Raw genomic sequence first — 17,180 nt, 5'->3', positions numbered from 1 at the left:
CTCTTTGTTGCTCCACCCACTCTCTCTCTCTCTCTCTCCCTCTCACCCTCTCTTTTTATCTGTCTCTGTTTCTCTCACAGTGGCAAACCACATAGGAAGCTGCAGGTTGCCATGTATTGACAGTTTAAAAGCTGGCTGAGTTTGCAGCAGAGTGGATCAATGCCGGTGGTAAATTTTGGTCACGCGCTTATTAAGACAGCTCAAGGAGCTATGATTTGAAATGCTTTCTTATTGTGTTACATTTTTTTGTGATGCAAGCATTGATTGACCTCGCCTCCTTAAACTTTCTGGCGAAGATGAGCTCAGGGCGTGCGTGAACAAGACGTGAATGTCAAACAGCCTCCAAAGTTAGCCCTCTCTCTCTCTTTTTCTCTCTTTTTCTTTCAGCGTTACAGCTCTGCTACCCCCCCCCCCCCCCGATTGTCATCGTAGTAGCAATGTTTTGAAATGACAAGGCGACTCTCCAGAGTGCTGTCGGTTCAGCCGTCGCAGCGTTGGAAATGTCACTCACAGAGTGGGCAGGGACGACGTACTTCTTAAATGAGATCTGATGTAGCCTAGATTCACGACTATTTTCTAAATTTAGGTTGGCACATTGTTTGCACTGACAGAAAAGCTGGGTAAGTGAAATTTAGGCAGCTGTGATTGGGGGTGGGGGGGGGGGGGATATCCACGCGGATCACACCTTCATACTTTGGTATGAGTCAGATCTTGAATTCAGTCTTGTTTATCACTTTGTGGGCTATTTTGCAGCCGTCATCATTAAGAAAAGCAGAGAAGTCAAATTATTACTTAAATGTAGCATCCGGCGTCACCAAAATTTTCAAAATCATTGTTATCCTTGCTACCCAGTTTGTATCCTTTTGCACATAAAGTTTAGTGACATTAGTAGTGGTGAAACAGAATGATTTAAACAGAATGAAAAAGGGGAGCGGCATGGACAGTTTTCACAACTGGGAGAAAAAACTACCGATGGGAGGTAGCGGAGCCTTCATCCTGACAGTCCACGCTTACTGTGGCATACGGTTGGCAATGTAAATATAAACAAAACAGTGCAAAATGTGCACACTCACAGACAGTATCGCTTGCTACATTGCAAATGAAATGCAACCATTAGTGAATGTGTGAATAAAAACTCAAAGGACAATAATGAATGAAAAAAATGTTTTCAATAATATTATTGCTTAGCGATGATAATTTGTCACACAATTATAGACCAGAAAAATATCACCGTGACAAGACTCCTGCCATTAAGAACCTTTATTTGTTATTAATCGTTAGATGTGGAGTGCCTTGGCCTTCCAGGGACAGATCCACACTGGATGATTGAAATGTGGAGGTTTTTTTGAAGGAATCCCTCATAACCTCCTCCGGGGTTTGTCCATCTGTTTGACTTTGAAGTAAACTTGCTGCAGGGCTTTGAACCATATGGTCCACACATCCACTCTTCGGATCTCAGTGTGCTGGTGTGGACAGGCTGTTTGACAAGCAAGCTTTACAGAGCTGCGACAGCTCTGTAGGCAGCCAATCGTCATGTCATCTCCTGTGGGTCTTGATGCGCCACGGCATCCTCCAAGTACCTGCTGGCATCCTGTGCAAACAAATCTGCCAGTGAAAAAAATAATATTTAGGCCATGATATACAAAAAAACCTTAATGCTATGTTTATGTTTTGACTTGGATTAGCAGCTGCATAGTCACCGTGTAAGCCCTTGTTTATTGTGACCGCTCCTCTACTTGCGAAGGGCGTGTTTCATGACAGGAAGTGCCCTTACCGACCTCTTTGCAAAGCTGGCAGTCAAGAGCATTGTGTACCGCTAACCAGCACTGCAGGTCACACACACAATGTTAGTCACACACTGCCTATTTATGTTGACTTCCTCAGTGAGACGTCTGAGCCGAAAGGGACGCGTCCTAATACGCTAACATCTCTCTAGTTGTTTGCGGCTGAACTCGGAAAAAAAAGCATGGGTGTGGTAATGAAAGGACTCAAGTCTAGCACTGTATCAGTGAGTTATTGTATAGTAGACCAACAACACAATGATTTCAAAATGACTGATTTCTTGTACTGACAGGAATAAAGCGCAACTAAAGTGGTGATCCAGTGTTGTCTTTATGTTTGTTTCTTTCTGTTTGTGTCACCACATGCCCTGATTTTCTAAAAAGGAGGCTGTATTGTCAGTGTGGCTGCAGGATGAGATAACACTGCTCTTACATCACGAATAGTGTTTAAATGCTCAGGAGGTTGGCACAGCAATAACGGCCTTTTAAGAAATGGAAGGATGATGAGGGTTTTGCTGTCACGTCTGTTGGTTGGTTTGTTTGTTGTTAGTTAGCTAGAATAACATCTCCTGGAAAATTCATTTACATTTTGGTGCATGTCCGAGTAAAATGTGGTTAGACATTTTAGTCATTTCGTCTCTTCCTCTCATTTATTGTCAATGGCGGAGCTCTGCGCTGAATGCCATTCCAGTTTGCTTTTATTTCATCCTATTGTCAGCATCTGCTTGTTGAAGAGGATCATCCAGGACGTTTGATGTACACCCTGCGTGGCTTGATCACAGCAGTACTGATGCAGGGTCAAGATTACTACTCCACATGTTATAAGGTTTAGCGCACGTACGGTAGACAGATACTGGCTTTCATAAGCTGATTGTGCTCCAGTGGAGTGATTTGCTTCTGCTTTGCAGGAACTGTCCTCTCTTTCCACTTCCCTGTGTCCTTGTCCTCCTGGACGGGACAGAGAGCAGCTTGTTTCTGAGTCTGTGACCTACTTTGCTACAGGAAATACACCACCAGACCAAAGGCATTGGATGTAGAAAAAACAAAAGTTTAAGAAAATAATTTCTTTCAACTCTATTATTTGATGTATTCTCACTAGCTAGTTGGAAAATAATTATTATGCATTCTTAAGGTCTGGTCTATTTCACTAACGTATGCAAATGCATAAATTAAAAGCTCTGTAGGAAAATGATTTCAAAAGACTTCAATGAGAATTTTAATTCCCACCCACTTGCAGTATAAAATTATTGTGATTATGTGGAAATGAATTGACCATTTTATTTGTGGTGTTATATTTTTAGCATCAAGATTAGCACAATGGGAATATAAACTATATATTAATTAAATAAAATGATAAATATTTAGTTTTTCAAAAATGATAGCATGAGTTCTCGTCACTGTTGTGAGCATTCAACAGTATATTCCACTTTTATTGGCCAATTCCGCAGGAATTATAAGGCCCTATATAAGCAAGCAAACCTTCTGTGGTACGGACCACGCTTACCAGACATAATCTAGGATGTCTTGGTAGGATGTTTTGGTCAAGGTCATGGTCAAGTGGGGAGGTTATTTATAGAAACTCTCGTTTGGACTTTGTGTGCATGCAATAAGGGACCTGTGTTGTCTAAGTGTGAGCAACTCAGGCACATGATGTCCGCTGTCCAACGAGTGGCCCTGAAGGGAAGCAAGTGCATGGGCGGTCTTGTTGTGATCCAACCGGGGGGCGGTCTCATTCACAACACAACATGAAAGACTGTCATAATGCATCATCGTGTTACTTGCTTCGGCCCAACAGCCTCTTGAAGTTATCTTGTTCAGTTGTTTCATCACTCGTGTCTCTCGTGTATGAACAAGCTGTGGCATGTTAGGAATTTATATCATCCGCATCAAAAACACCCAGGAAAAAGTGAAGGAATCCATGGTAGGAGGTGTTGGAAGGAAGGCGAGACCGGCTACATAGACATAGACAACATGATATTCATGCCATTTCGTTTGAAATGTCATGACATTTAGAAACTTCACAGATGAAGCCATTGTTTTTCCCATCAGCCCCGAGCAAGAAAGGCAACTGCTCTTCTGTTTTAATCTGAAACTCAACATCACCCCCTGCAGACACCTTGCTTCTTATGTTGCATTGTGAATGCCCCTTTCCTGGTAACAAGCGCTCTGCATCTCCATTGTCTGGAGATGTTGTCGTGATCCGAGCAGTCTACTGCATTGATTGGCTACATGCTCCCATTAGCCCAGATGTGTGCGTCGTGTCAAGAAGACAGGATGTCCTGCCTCTGTTGATGTCCAGTACTTGTAAGAGTAGTGCTCTGGAGCTGATTTTGTCCAATTACGCTTCATACGTATGTTGTTGTGTGTCTGTGTTGGAGTTGCTCTTATTCAAGTGTGTACTCCTTATATGGTTTTGCTTTCCATACACTAGTTTCCTGCACATCTTCCCTTCCCCCCCTTTTTAAAATCCTGTTCCTTTTATCCGCTCTCCTGCCACGCAGCTCATCCCTTCCTTTTTTTGTCTTCCTCTCACTTCCGCTTTCTCTTTCCTGTAAGGAACCCCCACGTGTAGCGACGTCCGTGTAATTAAAATGCACAGCATTCATCTGGGAGGAAGGGTGTCTCCTTAATCTGCGTCAACCCACATTTCACCCTAGAAAAATGTGCATGCTCGCGTACAAATACACACTTCCCAGTTTTCATGCACTCTTTGTTTCATTGTGTCAGGCCAGTTGACTGCAGGCTTTCCGCGACATGTAATTGATCCTGGGGCAGCGCCACGACAAAATAACAGTTGAATAAACAGTTGAACCTGAATTTTAAAAAATCACTTTTCACTGTCGTACTGTCTCTTTAAGGTGTTATTTTGTACAGGCGGTGTGCAATAGTTAAAATGCTACCGGTTTTAGTTGTGTACGTGTGAATCTGGCACTCTTATTAAGAATGTGAATTTCTTGCTATACACTGAAGGAATATAGCATATATATATATATATATACATATACATATATATATATACATATATATATATATATATATATATATATATATATATATATATATATATATACACCCCTCTGATTGGATAAAATACTATTAACGTTTTAAGTGATCTAGTTAAGTTCTTGCGTGCGGATTATAGGGGAGGCTCTTGTGATTTTCTCATTTGACTGGAGATCAAATTTTGGTCACAGGAGAATGCTTCATTTCATGGTATGTACCCTTGGCAGGGGAAGCTGACACACCTCCATGTTTGTGTAGTGAGCGTCAGGCCAGCGCACGCCGAGCACAGAGGGTTCAGTCAACAGACAAGCTTCAAAAAGTCTGTTTACAATTATTACTGCCAAGATGGTCTCTTAGCTTCACAATAAGAGTGTCGGTATGTCACCTGAGATGTATTGAACTTACTTCATTGTTATTTTCACAAGAGATGATTCAAGTTTTGAATAGCTTGAGGGTTTATGTTTGAGCACTAACTTATTTTGGAGCAGCAAATTGTTTTTAATGAGGGGGAAAGGCAGTTCATCTGCAGAGCTAATTTGATTAACGTCCCTTGTATAAACCATCTGGACTAACATCTGTTGACGTAGGTCTTCAGCAGCTGCAGTACAGCTTTGCAACAGGAACGACCCAGTGATTTTTGTACTTTTGCAAGTTGCCATGATGATTATGTTGTGTTTTTTCAGTTGTCTCTTCAGTGACTACAGCTCACTACTGATCTTGCTGTAAATTATGGTAGTATTATTTCTGCTCCCTTACCTTTAAATGTGTATTTTTATGCTATATGCTGGCTGTAACTGTCTAAACATTGTGCATAATCCATAATGAAACGCTGGGCAATGTGACTGGGCTTGTGTGTCCTGGGTGGAATCTGTGCCGTGCAACCTGGCCTACTGGCATGTTAGCCATGCTATCCGTGCTGATGCTAACCTGGTCCAAGCGGATCAGCGATGGCTCTGGATCTGCCTGGGATGTGTCTCCTCACTGTCTCGTGCAGTCTCTACTTTTACTGATGATACAATGTTATTCTAAGTATTAGTTTCCAGGCTGTCAGATCTTCCTAATGTTACAGTCTGCGTCTTTCTGTTGTATTTAAAGACCAAAATGAATGTGACATACCGTAACTTGTGAGGACACCACAGCAGAGCGGACCGCAATTGTTTAAAGTTTTATTGGAAAGATGGTTACACTCAAGTCTTGAGTAGCCATGGTAGAAATAGGGGCTGGTTAAACCGTTCCCATTCCTCAAGGTCGGGGGTGTCGCTGTTCTTTACTATCTAAAGTTGTATTCTCTTCCTCGTCGTAGCCTGCCGAAGTCGGAAGGCTCCTGTCAGTCATCATTTGCATGAGTGGCTTGTCTCACTTGAGGCAAGTAGCTAAGTTGGTACCGGCATGTCACGAACCCAAGATGCTCCTGCCATTAAATTTAACCCCACCTTCCCCATTCTCTGTTGCGCCCCCCTCACCCGATGGCACAGTGAAGAGAGGCGGTTCCTGGGTGGCACAGTTTGTTTGGGTCGCCCTCTTCCCCCTCCAGTTCTACTTTGTCTGTGCTCTCACCACTTCTCCCTCTTAACCTTTTGTCTTTTTCTGAGGTACATCTTGTCTCATCTTCATGTTCATTTGCTCCAGGGCGTTATGGAGGATAAATTGTTATAGTAGTTGCTCTTGCTGGTTGGCGAACTTCAAATCAAGGGCTTTGGCTTTCTTGTGCCATGACCTTATTTGTGTTTTGTGATCATTAAAAATGAATAAAGTGTCTTCACTGTGCACACAGCAGCATGTAGAGCAGGGGTGGGCAAACAATGGCCCGGGGGCCACATGCGGCCCACAAGCGTTTGAATCCGGCCTGCCAGTTGCGTTCTAAGTATTTCAACTTTTAACATGCAAACTGGCAATGTGACTTGCAAGTTGGATGTCTTATTTAGTAAAACAAAAAAAAACAACAAAACTGTAAAATTAAATGACATAGTTTGATGTGGTCTGATGTTTAAAGTGCCCCTGAAAAAAGGGACATGAGAACATACAGCTGATAGTATAACACTTTTACAGATACATTTTGACAAATAATTGAAGGAAAATTCTAAGCATAAAATTGCGTGTGTTTTATATATATATATATATATATATATATATGTATATATATGTGTGTGTGTGTGTATATATATATATATATATATATATATATATATATGTATGTGTATATATGTATGTGTATATATATATGTATATGTGTATATATGTATATATATATGTATGTTCTGGTCCCCCGGACAATTTTGTGAACACAATGCAGCCCACGAGTCCAAATATTTCCCTCCCTCCCCCGATGTGCAGTAATGGTGGCTCTTCAGCCAGATGAGGGTCAATGAGTAACTGAAGGAGTGGCCACGACAGTCGCAATGATTCAGCTTTTACAACACCATCTTCCCTAATGTGCACACTGCTTGTGGTCAAGTGATCAAGACGTGTTATACTGTATTTGGTTTTGGGTGAAACACAAGATGAGTAGACGGAAAATTGAAAACGGGCATCCAGTCCTGAATATTTGTTTGTGTCTGCATGGTCAATACGAAACATGAAATGGAATCAGTCTTTTGTAATTGATGCAGAGCTTAAAGTCTTGTTCCAAACATAATTGTTCTTTCCTCTCTGTTTTCATAGATGCTTTGTTGGCGGACCTGGAGTCCACAACGTCCCACATTTCAAAGCGTCCACTTTTCCTGTCTGATGAGACGGCCTACTCTCTCCCTGTTGGCAATCAGACCCAGCAAGACATCTGCTTTTCACCACAAGGCCCACCCATTCCCTCTGAGAAAACCCTCAACGGAGTACAGGAAACAGAAGTAAACACTCTTGTACCCATCGTAATAATGACCAACATGAATGGACATTTCACTCTCCACTGTTGAAACTCTTAACTTACATAAATAGAAATCATTCAAATGGGACTTTCTCTCCTCAGATGTTCAGCTCAGATAAGAGAATTTTCGAGTCAAGTGATACCAGCAGCCCAACACAACCTCCTGGAGAAGAAGACCACGTATACAGGTAGAATGTTACTTTGGACGTAGTATTTCTGTGTTGTTTTCTAACTAATATTAAACTACATCTCTTCCTGCGCAGTTTCCCCAATAAGCAGAAGAGCAGTGAGTCTTCCCCTGCCATGAACATGTCGTTGGGCAGCAATCTGTCAGAACTGGATCGTCTCCTGTTGGAACTCAACGCCGTCCAGCAAAGCAGCCCTGCCTTCCCCACAGGTTTGCCCATCACCTGTTTCAATATAGTGGCACAATACATGATGCCCAATTGGTTTGCTTTTGCCTCAATAGAGGAGGTGGCCCCGCCTCTCCCTGCCAGCAGCGCGGTCCATAGTATTCAGGAGAACGGAGTCTCTGTAGCATCCAAGCCCTCAGCACCTGTCCTAGAGAAGCCTAAACGTAGAGCACTGGAGGATGTGCGACCAAGTGTGGAGAGCCTTCTGGATGAGTTGGAGAGCTCCGTGCCCTCGCCCATGTACGCGTGACAACTGCTGTGGTGACACTAGACATTGTTGTGACAAGTTAACAGCTGAACTTGTTGGTTCCGCCCATAGTCCCACTCCCTTGGTGGTCTCAGATGGACAAATTGACGGACAAGAGGAAATGCCAGCACAGCAACAAGCAAGAATGTCTGCTTCCTCTGCCACGCGAGAGCTAGATGAGCTAATGGCCTCCTTGTCTGACTTCAAAGTTCAAAGCAATGTGAGTACTTTTTCTTTTCATTTGCCGCTCACTGTGTGGTACCAAAAAAACAAAAGTAAACTAAGAATGTAGACACCTCTACGGTTGATCTTTTCCAATGTGTTCATACTTCAAAAGAATTTCTCCCATAGGACATAAAGAAATGTGAAATAATGTGTTCCAGAGTGAAACTGTCAACATCATAAAACATTTATTCCCCATCCAGCCAATGCAATTATCATGCAGTAAGACAGAGCGTAAGTTGATGAATGAGAATAAGACAAAACATTCCATTCATTGGTTATTATTGCCAACTTGTGGTATTAATAACCAATATATCTCACAGAGATACTGAGAGAGTGATTACTGTTCATTTGCTTGATCTCACTGCGTTTTACCTGCTCTCTTTCTCTTTTCTCTATCACTTTGTTTGTCTTTGTGTTTATTTGTACGTACCTTGTGTGTACCTGGTAGTCTGGCTCTCAGCTGTCAGTGAACCAAGACGTAGTAGACGCCACTTTGGTCATCTCTGACACTCCATCCACAATTACCCACATTGACTCATCTGTTGATGTTGATCTAGCATCTAGTTACACCACACCCTCCTGTACCCCTCTTTCACTGGAGCTTCACATTGATGAAGACGGTTGTTCAACCCCTACCATTTCAGCTGCTTCCACTGTTGTGATGACATCATCCAGAAAGGAAAATAGTGGCAATGTCACCTCTGAAATCTCTCACGTGGAGAGTTTCAGTGTTTCCAGTAGCCCGAAGCAACCAGTTCAAAGTCTGTCTGCCATTGAAGTCTCTACTAGTAAAACCTCAAGTGAAGGTACTGCTCCAAATCCTAGTTTAGCTGATGCTTCCAAGAAGACAAGTCCAGGTATTGCGTCCAAACAGTCCAGTCCCACCCTTAAAACTAAAAGTCCCAGCCCAGTCTCTCAACTAAGTTCCAGTCCAGCACCTCCAGGTGATAGCCAAGATATACTTGAAAAGAATAAAAGTCCGATAACACCAACAACTCAAGAAACATTGCCAATGTCCACGAGCCCAGTAACCGTTCCAAGACTGTCAGGTCAGGTTTCAAGTAGTGCAAGTCGTGTGACTATTTCTAGTCCTGAAACGGTTCTCAAGAGTCCAGTGTCAATTCCGAGACTCTCAAGTCCAGTTCCAAAGATTGCTAGTCCTGTGACTGTCCACAGTGAGTGGAGTACAGACACTGGGCCTAAAAACGCACCTCCAAAACTTTCAAGTCCAGCAACAATCCGAAAGAGTGAGAGTCCAGCTCCCAAAAGTCCTGCTGTAGTCACCAAAAAGATTTACACTGTTGCAGACACGAGTAGTTCTAGAAATTCACCAGCTTCACTGCCATCAAATACCCCATCGTCACCTCCGACCAAAAAGCAGCCAAGTGAAATAATGGACTTAACGTGGCCGTGCCGAGAGCCTTTACTGGATACTGCCTTAGACAAACTCTTAGCGCCCGGCTCCACTCAACCAGACGAGAGCCAAGCACCCACTTCTGTCACGCCTGGGGATGAGGACAGACCATGGGATGAAGAAGATGGCATCTACCCAGATGTGAGCAGAGAGGGGACCCTGACGCCCATGACTGAAGCCAGTTGGATTGATGAGTGTTTCACCCCCTCCACCTGCCCTGGGACACCAGATGCAACGCTGGATCTGCCGACGCAGCAGCCATCTGCTGTTGAGCGTTTATCTGCTTCCGGCCAAGTAGGAGACACGTCATACTGGGCTCCCAAAATAAGCTGGCCTGATGTTGTATCAAGCTTTTTGTTGGACCCTTTGTGGTCTTTTGATTTTGTTGGGCATGTGGCATAAGTAAGTAAAGGTAGATAGTGTCCCAAACTCCTGCAATAAGCTTATTTTGGGAGAGAAGTTCACCGTGTACCCAGTGTATGATATGTATACATATATTCATCAGTGTGGTATGACGCATGGCGTGTTGCTGCACAAGAACTGCAAAAGGCTTTTAAGGGAGAGCTCTCCTCGTAGATGCTTCTTGTGGCTGATGTTGAAAGAATTGCTAATAGGATGCCGATGCACGCCCCGACTTGCCTGAGACAACATTGCTTTGTTCATCACAGGGCTCACCTGGGATGTTGACGCAATCAGAGATTGAAACTTTCCGCCATACTCTATTTTGATCCATTTTTCTAATCTCCGGATATACACAAACACACTTTATTTTCAGACTGGCTTTGGCACGACCAAGTTGCTTTGCAAGCATTCTGTGATGGATCTGTGTTGTCTTGACTCTCCGGCATGCTGTGCCTCACTTACCGACAGCAATTGCCTTGAGTGGAAATAACAGAAGAGAATGTTTCTTCTTCTGCAAGAAATCTAATTGGATGTACTGTAAGAGTGTGTGGAACAATGCAGCTCATTGTGGAGTGTTATTGATTATTGCTTATTGATTGCTTATACTGTGCTAGAAACCAAACATGGAATTTGTGATGAGCACAAACTTGACTATCGTCTACTCTCCAGCTCAAGTCGGTTATACGTCGCACAAAAGAGACCTCCAACGTGCATCCGATGTACAGAGACGGAGTAGTGCGACGTAAAGTGGGACCTATTATCGTGAATAAAAGCAATTCACAAGATCAGCTCATTGAGGAGCTGCAGGGAAAACTGGGAATTGGCCGTGTGGAACGCCGACGTAAACAACGCTCAGATGATTGGTTGACGGAGGGAGTCATCGTGATGTCAAATCCACAGCGAATACGGGAAGAGAGGGCCCTCCCTCCTGTGGATAAGGTAGAAGTTAGAGGCACACTGGTTGGTTGAACCAAGTACCCGGAGAATGTTGTTGTACTAACATGTACTTTGTTATACTTGGTCATCAAGTGGTCACCACGTTCACAGTTTGTCAATCTGTGTTATGCTTTGTTCTCATCTCCTGTACAGATCATCATCCCTCCTGAATCTCCCGTCCCCCAGAGAAAAGTTCTCTCTCCTCCGAAGTCCCCTCCAGCCCCCAAAAAGATACCCCCAGTAAAACAGACACCTCCGCCACTACCTCTCCCTCCTCCGCCTCCAACCCCTCCACCTCCCAAGGAGCCTACTCCTCCCCCAAGGCAACCCACACCACCTCCTGTCCAGCCCCCTCCATCACCAAGCCCTCCACCCAAACCTGTCACACCACCCCCGCCTCCCAAGGTTTTTGTATCAGTGGGCTCTCAGACTGAGTATGACCCCCTCTTCCCACCTATGCAGGCATGGATTACCTCTCTTTGCCACCATTTTTCCTTCAAATCATCCAATTTGGCCACTATTTACGTATGGACTTTAGGGCGGTTTCTGGCTTTGGGTCCTCATGTGACCCGAATACGTCTAACCCAGTCCACCAGTCAGTCCACTTTATGGGTGGCGCTGACACCCAGGCCAGAGATAGTGAGCCCTTTTTCTAATTCTGACATTTGATGGCGCCAAGAGTTGTGTGTTCTGTGTTGGAGTGCAGAGTTTAAGAGCTTAGAGGCAAGTTGAGCGTCACCCCTCCTGGCCTGTGCAGGAATGGTAGGCTCGTGGCGCAACTGAAACCTCATCTGCCATATGACAGCACATTTACCACTACACTTATAGCCTGGCCCGCTGGACACTCATTAAGTGGTCCCACTAGCCCAAAGACCAATACCGTATCCCAGTATACCGTCATCGCCACTTTTAGCAACCCTGTATCTGCAATGATGGTTTTATCAAGAACAAATCCGTACCGCTTTCTTTTCATGACCGGACGTTTAGAAAGAACACATGCTGAGAGTTGAAGCCTGTTAGCACTTGGTTTGGTTGAAGCAAATTCTGGTGCTAGTGGTCTCTGCTAGTGGGGTTCATTTGTTCAAGTTTGAATGCATCATCCAAACCTTGTAAGTGAACTCTGGTGCAGTTTGGTTCACTTGAGCTCAAATGTGAATGCTACATAGTGTTAAAATGACTGCAGAAAGCACCGTTTTAAAAACCACAATATGTCATACATCACAAACACTGTCCAATCAGGTCCATACATGCATATGTATTATTTATTGTGTAGCCTTTGGTCTGAACAAAACTGCCACGGTGAACGTTAAGTGAACCGCACCAGAGTACCAAACGACAATGTTTCAATGCAGCCAGGAAAACAGCAAAGTGTATTTGTTTATTTGTTGAAGTGTATTTAGTGTGTTTGTTGTCCTTTAGTCTGTCAGTAGGAATCTGTCCCATGGTGATAATAAAACCAAAGTCTACAATCTTTTTCAGATCCAATCACAGGGAAAGACGTCTCCCACTGGACCGCCCAAACCAGCCAACAAGCTGGACAACATGCTGGGGAGCCTCCAATCGGACCTTAACAGACTCGGAGTCCAGACTGTGGCTAAAGGCGTTTGCGGTGCATGCAATAAACCCATCGTTGGACAGGTGATTTTACACGCCTACAGTTGCACATGGCTAATTCAAACTAGTTTCATATCGATGAATAGTTTTTCCCAACTTAAGCCTAACCACTACTCATTAGGTCTTCATTAGTACCTCAGTAAAGACAGTGTTTTTGTGTACCTTATTGTAGTGAGACCGTTTTTCTGGTCGGTAGACCCCCAGCCCAAACATAGCACATAGTATAGAAACCTGGCACTGTGTCCAGTGGGCCAGAGACCGAGGCCACCCACAAATGGCCAAAAAAATGTCAGTAATTGAGATGCCCATAAAAACGTCTATTTTTGGCACGCAGCTCACTCCTCCTCCTCCAAACCCTTCTACTATCGTGAGACATTGACGTTCTCCGAATGCTGTAACTATTACATTAGATTCACGTCCAAACGCGTCCTCGTCAGCTCTTCTTGCGACAACGTAAGTGAACAGTCTAACTGCAAAGAAGCACCAATCCGGGTTTCGGTCCTAAAAAGGCCTCAAATACTTAATATAATTGATGTCAAATGTAAGATTGATAGAACAGATGGAAATGGAGTCACAGTCTAGCCCTTAGTTTGGTCGTCAGGCTTCCAGTTGTTGTGAGGTTGCCACCATCGCCCTCTAAAGCGTCTGGTGGAGCAGGCTGCTGGCTCATCCTGGCTAGCTAACAGAGAAGGCGTATCTCCGAGCCACGTCTACATAATTCACACCGCTTGAATGGTGGAATTCCACTAATGACTTACAATCGTATACAGTGGAACCTTGGTTAGCGTACGCCCCGGTTTGCATGCTTTTCTGTTAACATCTAAATTTTACACCAAATTTCACCAGGGTTTGCGTACATTTTGATAACAAAATAATGACATTTATTTACATCTTGAGAACATAACACAAAATAATCATCTGTTTACAGATGTGTAGGTGTTTGTAAACTGTAGACGTGGGTGTGTGTGTGAGTGTGCGCAAACAATTTATGGACCAACAACAACACCACCACCAACGTCACCCCGTCCTTCACCCCACCTGCTGGGACAGAAATACGTTGTTATGGGAAACTCCTAGATAATTATACATGCATATTATTTTGTGGTCACTATCCAACAAATGCACGTCTCCAGCCACAGTCGTGACCTTCTCTCTGTCATATCAGGCATTTTCATGTGCAGCTTATTTCAGCTGGCTCCCCTGTCTTCTCAGGTGGTGACTGCCATGGGAAGAACGTGGCACCCTGAGCACTTTGTGTGCACCCACTGCCAGGAGGAGATAGGCTCTAGGAACTTCTTTGAGCGCGAGGGACAGCCTTTCTGCGAGAAAGACTATCATAATCTCTTCTCACCACGATGCCACTACTGCAATGGACCCATACTGGATGTTAGTAATGCATACACACAACACGCTCACGGGAGAATGCACTAACGTGGACGTGGATATTATTAGCTATTTATTCATAGGCTTATGGAACATGACCATGACTGAATGAGTCACTAAGCCAAGTCCTGTGTGGTAGGTATATAGACGCTATAGACACGCTCGTGTTCATTTCCATGATTAACACCCATGGTTACAATGTCCCTTGAGGGGAGGTGGACTTTAAACAAGGGAATGTCCAACATGAGTCACTGCCAAGATTTTCCAATCCGCCGCCGCTGAGCTTGTTTGACACATCCACAGTTGACTTCTCATAAAAGCTGCCTGCAGGTTGCGTATATACTACAACATTAGCAATACTTCTATGCACATTATTATTACATCCGGTAAAAAAGCCATCATAGTAGTAGTACAGTAGTATTACTGTCGTTCTACACCACTGCAAACATTGTTACATTTAACATATGTACGTACAGTAAACCTGCAAATCACTTTTATGAAAGCAAAATTGGGTTCCGCAGGTGTGCCTAATGATCTGGCCATTGTGAAAGTGTACTTGATATAGAGGCCAGTCAGTTTATATTGCATCAATGTCGCAGAATTTGACTTCCTGCATTCGCTCTGATTTTCACATGTGGCTTTGCTCCCTCTAGTGGTGGGATGGAATTTGACCTGTGTTCTCTGTTGATAGGACTGGGTTATTTTCAACTAAAACATAGTGGTGAGGGATTTCCTAATGCTCGGAAATGTTCGTCATGGATCATATGTGCCATTGCTTTGTCTCACAGAAAGTGGTGACTGCTTTGGACAAGACTTGGCATCCGGAGCACTTCTTCTGTGCCCAGTGTGGAGCCTTCTTTGGACCAGAAGGTACTTTGTGTGAATACCTTGCATGGCTGAATGACGTGCAGGGGTGTCGGCCTGAATCATTGCTTCCATGCAGGGTTCCATGAGAAGGACGGGAAGGCATACTGCAGGAAGGACTACTTCGACATGTTTGCTCCCAAGTGTGGAGGCTGTGCCCGTGCCATTTTGGATAACTACATCTCAGCGCTGAACTCGCTCTGGCACCCTGAATGCTTCGTCTGCAGGGTGAGAGGCCCGACTCGCCCCATCGATAATCACCTCACCCTTAAACGAAGCACTTCATCGTTGTTGTGATTTCCAGGAGTGCTTCACACCCTTCATCAACGGCAGCTTCTTCGACCACGAGGGCCAGCCCTATTGCGAGGCACACTACCACGAGCGGCGCGGCTCGCTGTGCTCGGGCTGCCAGAAGGCCATCACTGGCCGCTGCATCACAGCCATGGGCAAGAAGTTTCACCCGGAACACTTTGTGTGCGCTTTCTGTCTCAAGCAGCTCAACAAGGGCACCTTTAAGGAGCAGAATGACAAGCCCTACTGCCACGGTTGCTTTATTAAACTCTTCAGTTAGTGGTCTGAATTGTAGCACATGCATGAGTCTGAGACATGATTACAGATTTTTCAGACTTTTCTCACTGGTAAGGGGACAAGGGATTTCCCTGCCTGTCTAACCTCTCAGGCTTTTGCTATATAGGCTTTTTTTTAAACGGAGCCCAAAGAGATTTTTATTCAGGGTGTTAAAAACAACAGTACAAATCTCCCTGCATGCGTGTGTGTTGGACCATGTGAGAGCTGTGACTTACTGTACAAACGTCTGCATGGGACACGGAGATCGGTTCTGACATTTGCGTGGCCAATCAGCGTGATTATCCAACCTATTTCTCTTTGCACTCTCCAACCACACAGCTCTCGGTGAGACTGTCATATGGTGGATTTTACAATTTAGTGTGGCTTTGATTTTTCTATTCTGCAAAAATACCAAAATGAAAATGTTTTACCTTTTACTGCATAAATTAGCCGGCCACCCTTACACGTCAGCGGTGTAAGCATTACCTTTGGAACCGCACCGGGAAATACGCATATGGTCTTCTGTGCCATGCATTTTCAAAATGTTAAAAATAACATATGCTACGGTTGTAAAACTGGGTGCAACACAAAGGTGTTTCAGTCTATATTCATGCACAATTTCTACAGTCACAATTTCTGATGCATATTTTTACTGTTGTGACTTTATCACTGTACTGAATCCAAAAAAGGGGCAAAGCTGTCATCTACACAAAGATTTATCAACATCAGCCGCCAGTTGATGTCACAATCCACAGCTACAGTGAATTTATATCCATGTATTGTGACAGAACTGTGTTTTGTCACTGTTTTGATGAAAAAAACATATATATTTTTAACTCCCATTGATATGGAGAGAGCTGGCTCTACTGGCATGCAGGCTTGATGATAGTCCAGTACTAGCTTGCGGTTCAAAGTAAACCCAGTACTCGATATTTTTATCACAGAACTCACAAACTATGATCTTGTTTTGAGTGCCATGTGGTAGCGAGTTATTTTTCCACGTTTGTGTTGTAAGGTGGAGGAGGTCATGTGCCAAATGTGTCAATGCAATAAGGTCTAATACACTGTGGAGTTCAGTCTTTGCTGTGATTGGAGTCTTTGGGGAGTAAAATTCAGGGAGAGACTTTGGTGGACATGTTGAGCGTTAAGTTGACCGTGATTGTACATCCTGCTGATTTTTAGATAACACGCTTCAATGTATTGCATCTTTAGTTTGATCATACTTCTACAAACATTAACAGTAATTGATGTTATTTGTCCTCCATGTGCTTCTTACAGTCACCTCTTTGTTCAGCCTGTCAATACAGATGAGCCTTGTATTTTAAGTGAAATATATACAAGAGTATACATTTTTGCAATCCTTTTTTTTCCCCTAAAGAGTGAGGCTCTTGGCTTGGGTGCGATGTAAGCTTATGTGGGTGCTCCTGATCCAATCGATGCAAATAAAATAAGCTCTTCATTTCTGGCATTA

The 17,180-nt window shown here is 43.8% G+C and overlaps 1 protein-coding gene across 2 annotated transcripts in view; it reads left to right on the top strand.

Annotated features, from left to right (window-relative positions):
* Positions 1 to 17,180, top strand: part of pxna (paxillin a) — a 19,591-nt gene extending 2,411 nt beyond the window's left edge. The window contains exons 2-11 of one of the 2 annotated variants that reach the window (XM_058054528.2): positions 7,446 to 7,627; positions 7,747 to 7,832; positions 7,908 to 8,041; positions 8,114 to 8,297; positions 8,377 to 8,524; positions 12,761 to 12,919; positions 14,108 to 14,281; positions 15,067 to 15,148; positions 15,222 to 15,370; positions 15,447 to 17,180. In XM_058054528.2, coding sequence (XP_057910511.2) covers positions 7,446 to 7,627; positions 7,747 to 7,832; positions 7,908 to 8,041; positions 8,114 to 8,297; positions 8,377 to 8,524; positions 12,761 to 12,919; positions 14,108 to 14,281; positions 15,067 to 15,148; positions 15,222 to 15,370; positions 15,447 to 15,713 — 1,565 coding nt within the window. In that variant the 3' untranslated portion in view covers positions 15,714 to 17,180. Of the gene's footprint in view, positions 1 to 7,445; positions 7,628 to 7,746; positions 7,833 to 7,907; positions 8,042 to 8,113; positions 8,298 to 8,376; positions 8,525 to 8,977; positions 10,238 to 11,014; positions 11,580 to 12,760; positions 12,920 to 14,107; positions 14,282 to 15,066; positions 15,149 to 15,221; positions 15,371 to 15,446 lie in introns of those variants that run through there. The other variant, XM_078798668.1, reaches the window with a different exon arrangement.

This window comes from Doryrhamphus excisus, linkage group LG18, assembly GCF_037039965.1.
Source record: "Doryrhamphus excisus strain RoL-2023G ecotype Guam linkage group LG18, RoL_Dexc_Guam_v1.1, whole genome shotgun sequence".
NCBI classification, from domain to species: domain Eukaryota; kingdom Metazoa; phylum Chordata; class Actinopteri; order Syngnathiformes; family Syngnathidae; genus Doryrhamphus; species Doryrhamphus excisus.
The sequence above is the reverse complement of the archived record's forward strand: the minus strand, read 5'-3'. Positions and strand labels throughout refer to the sequence as shown.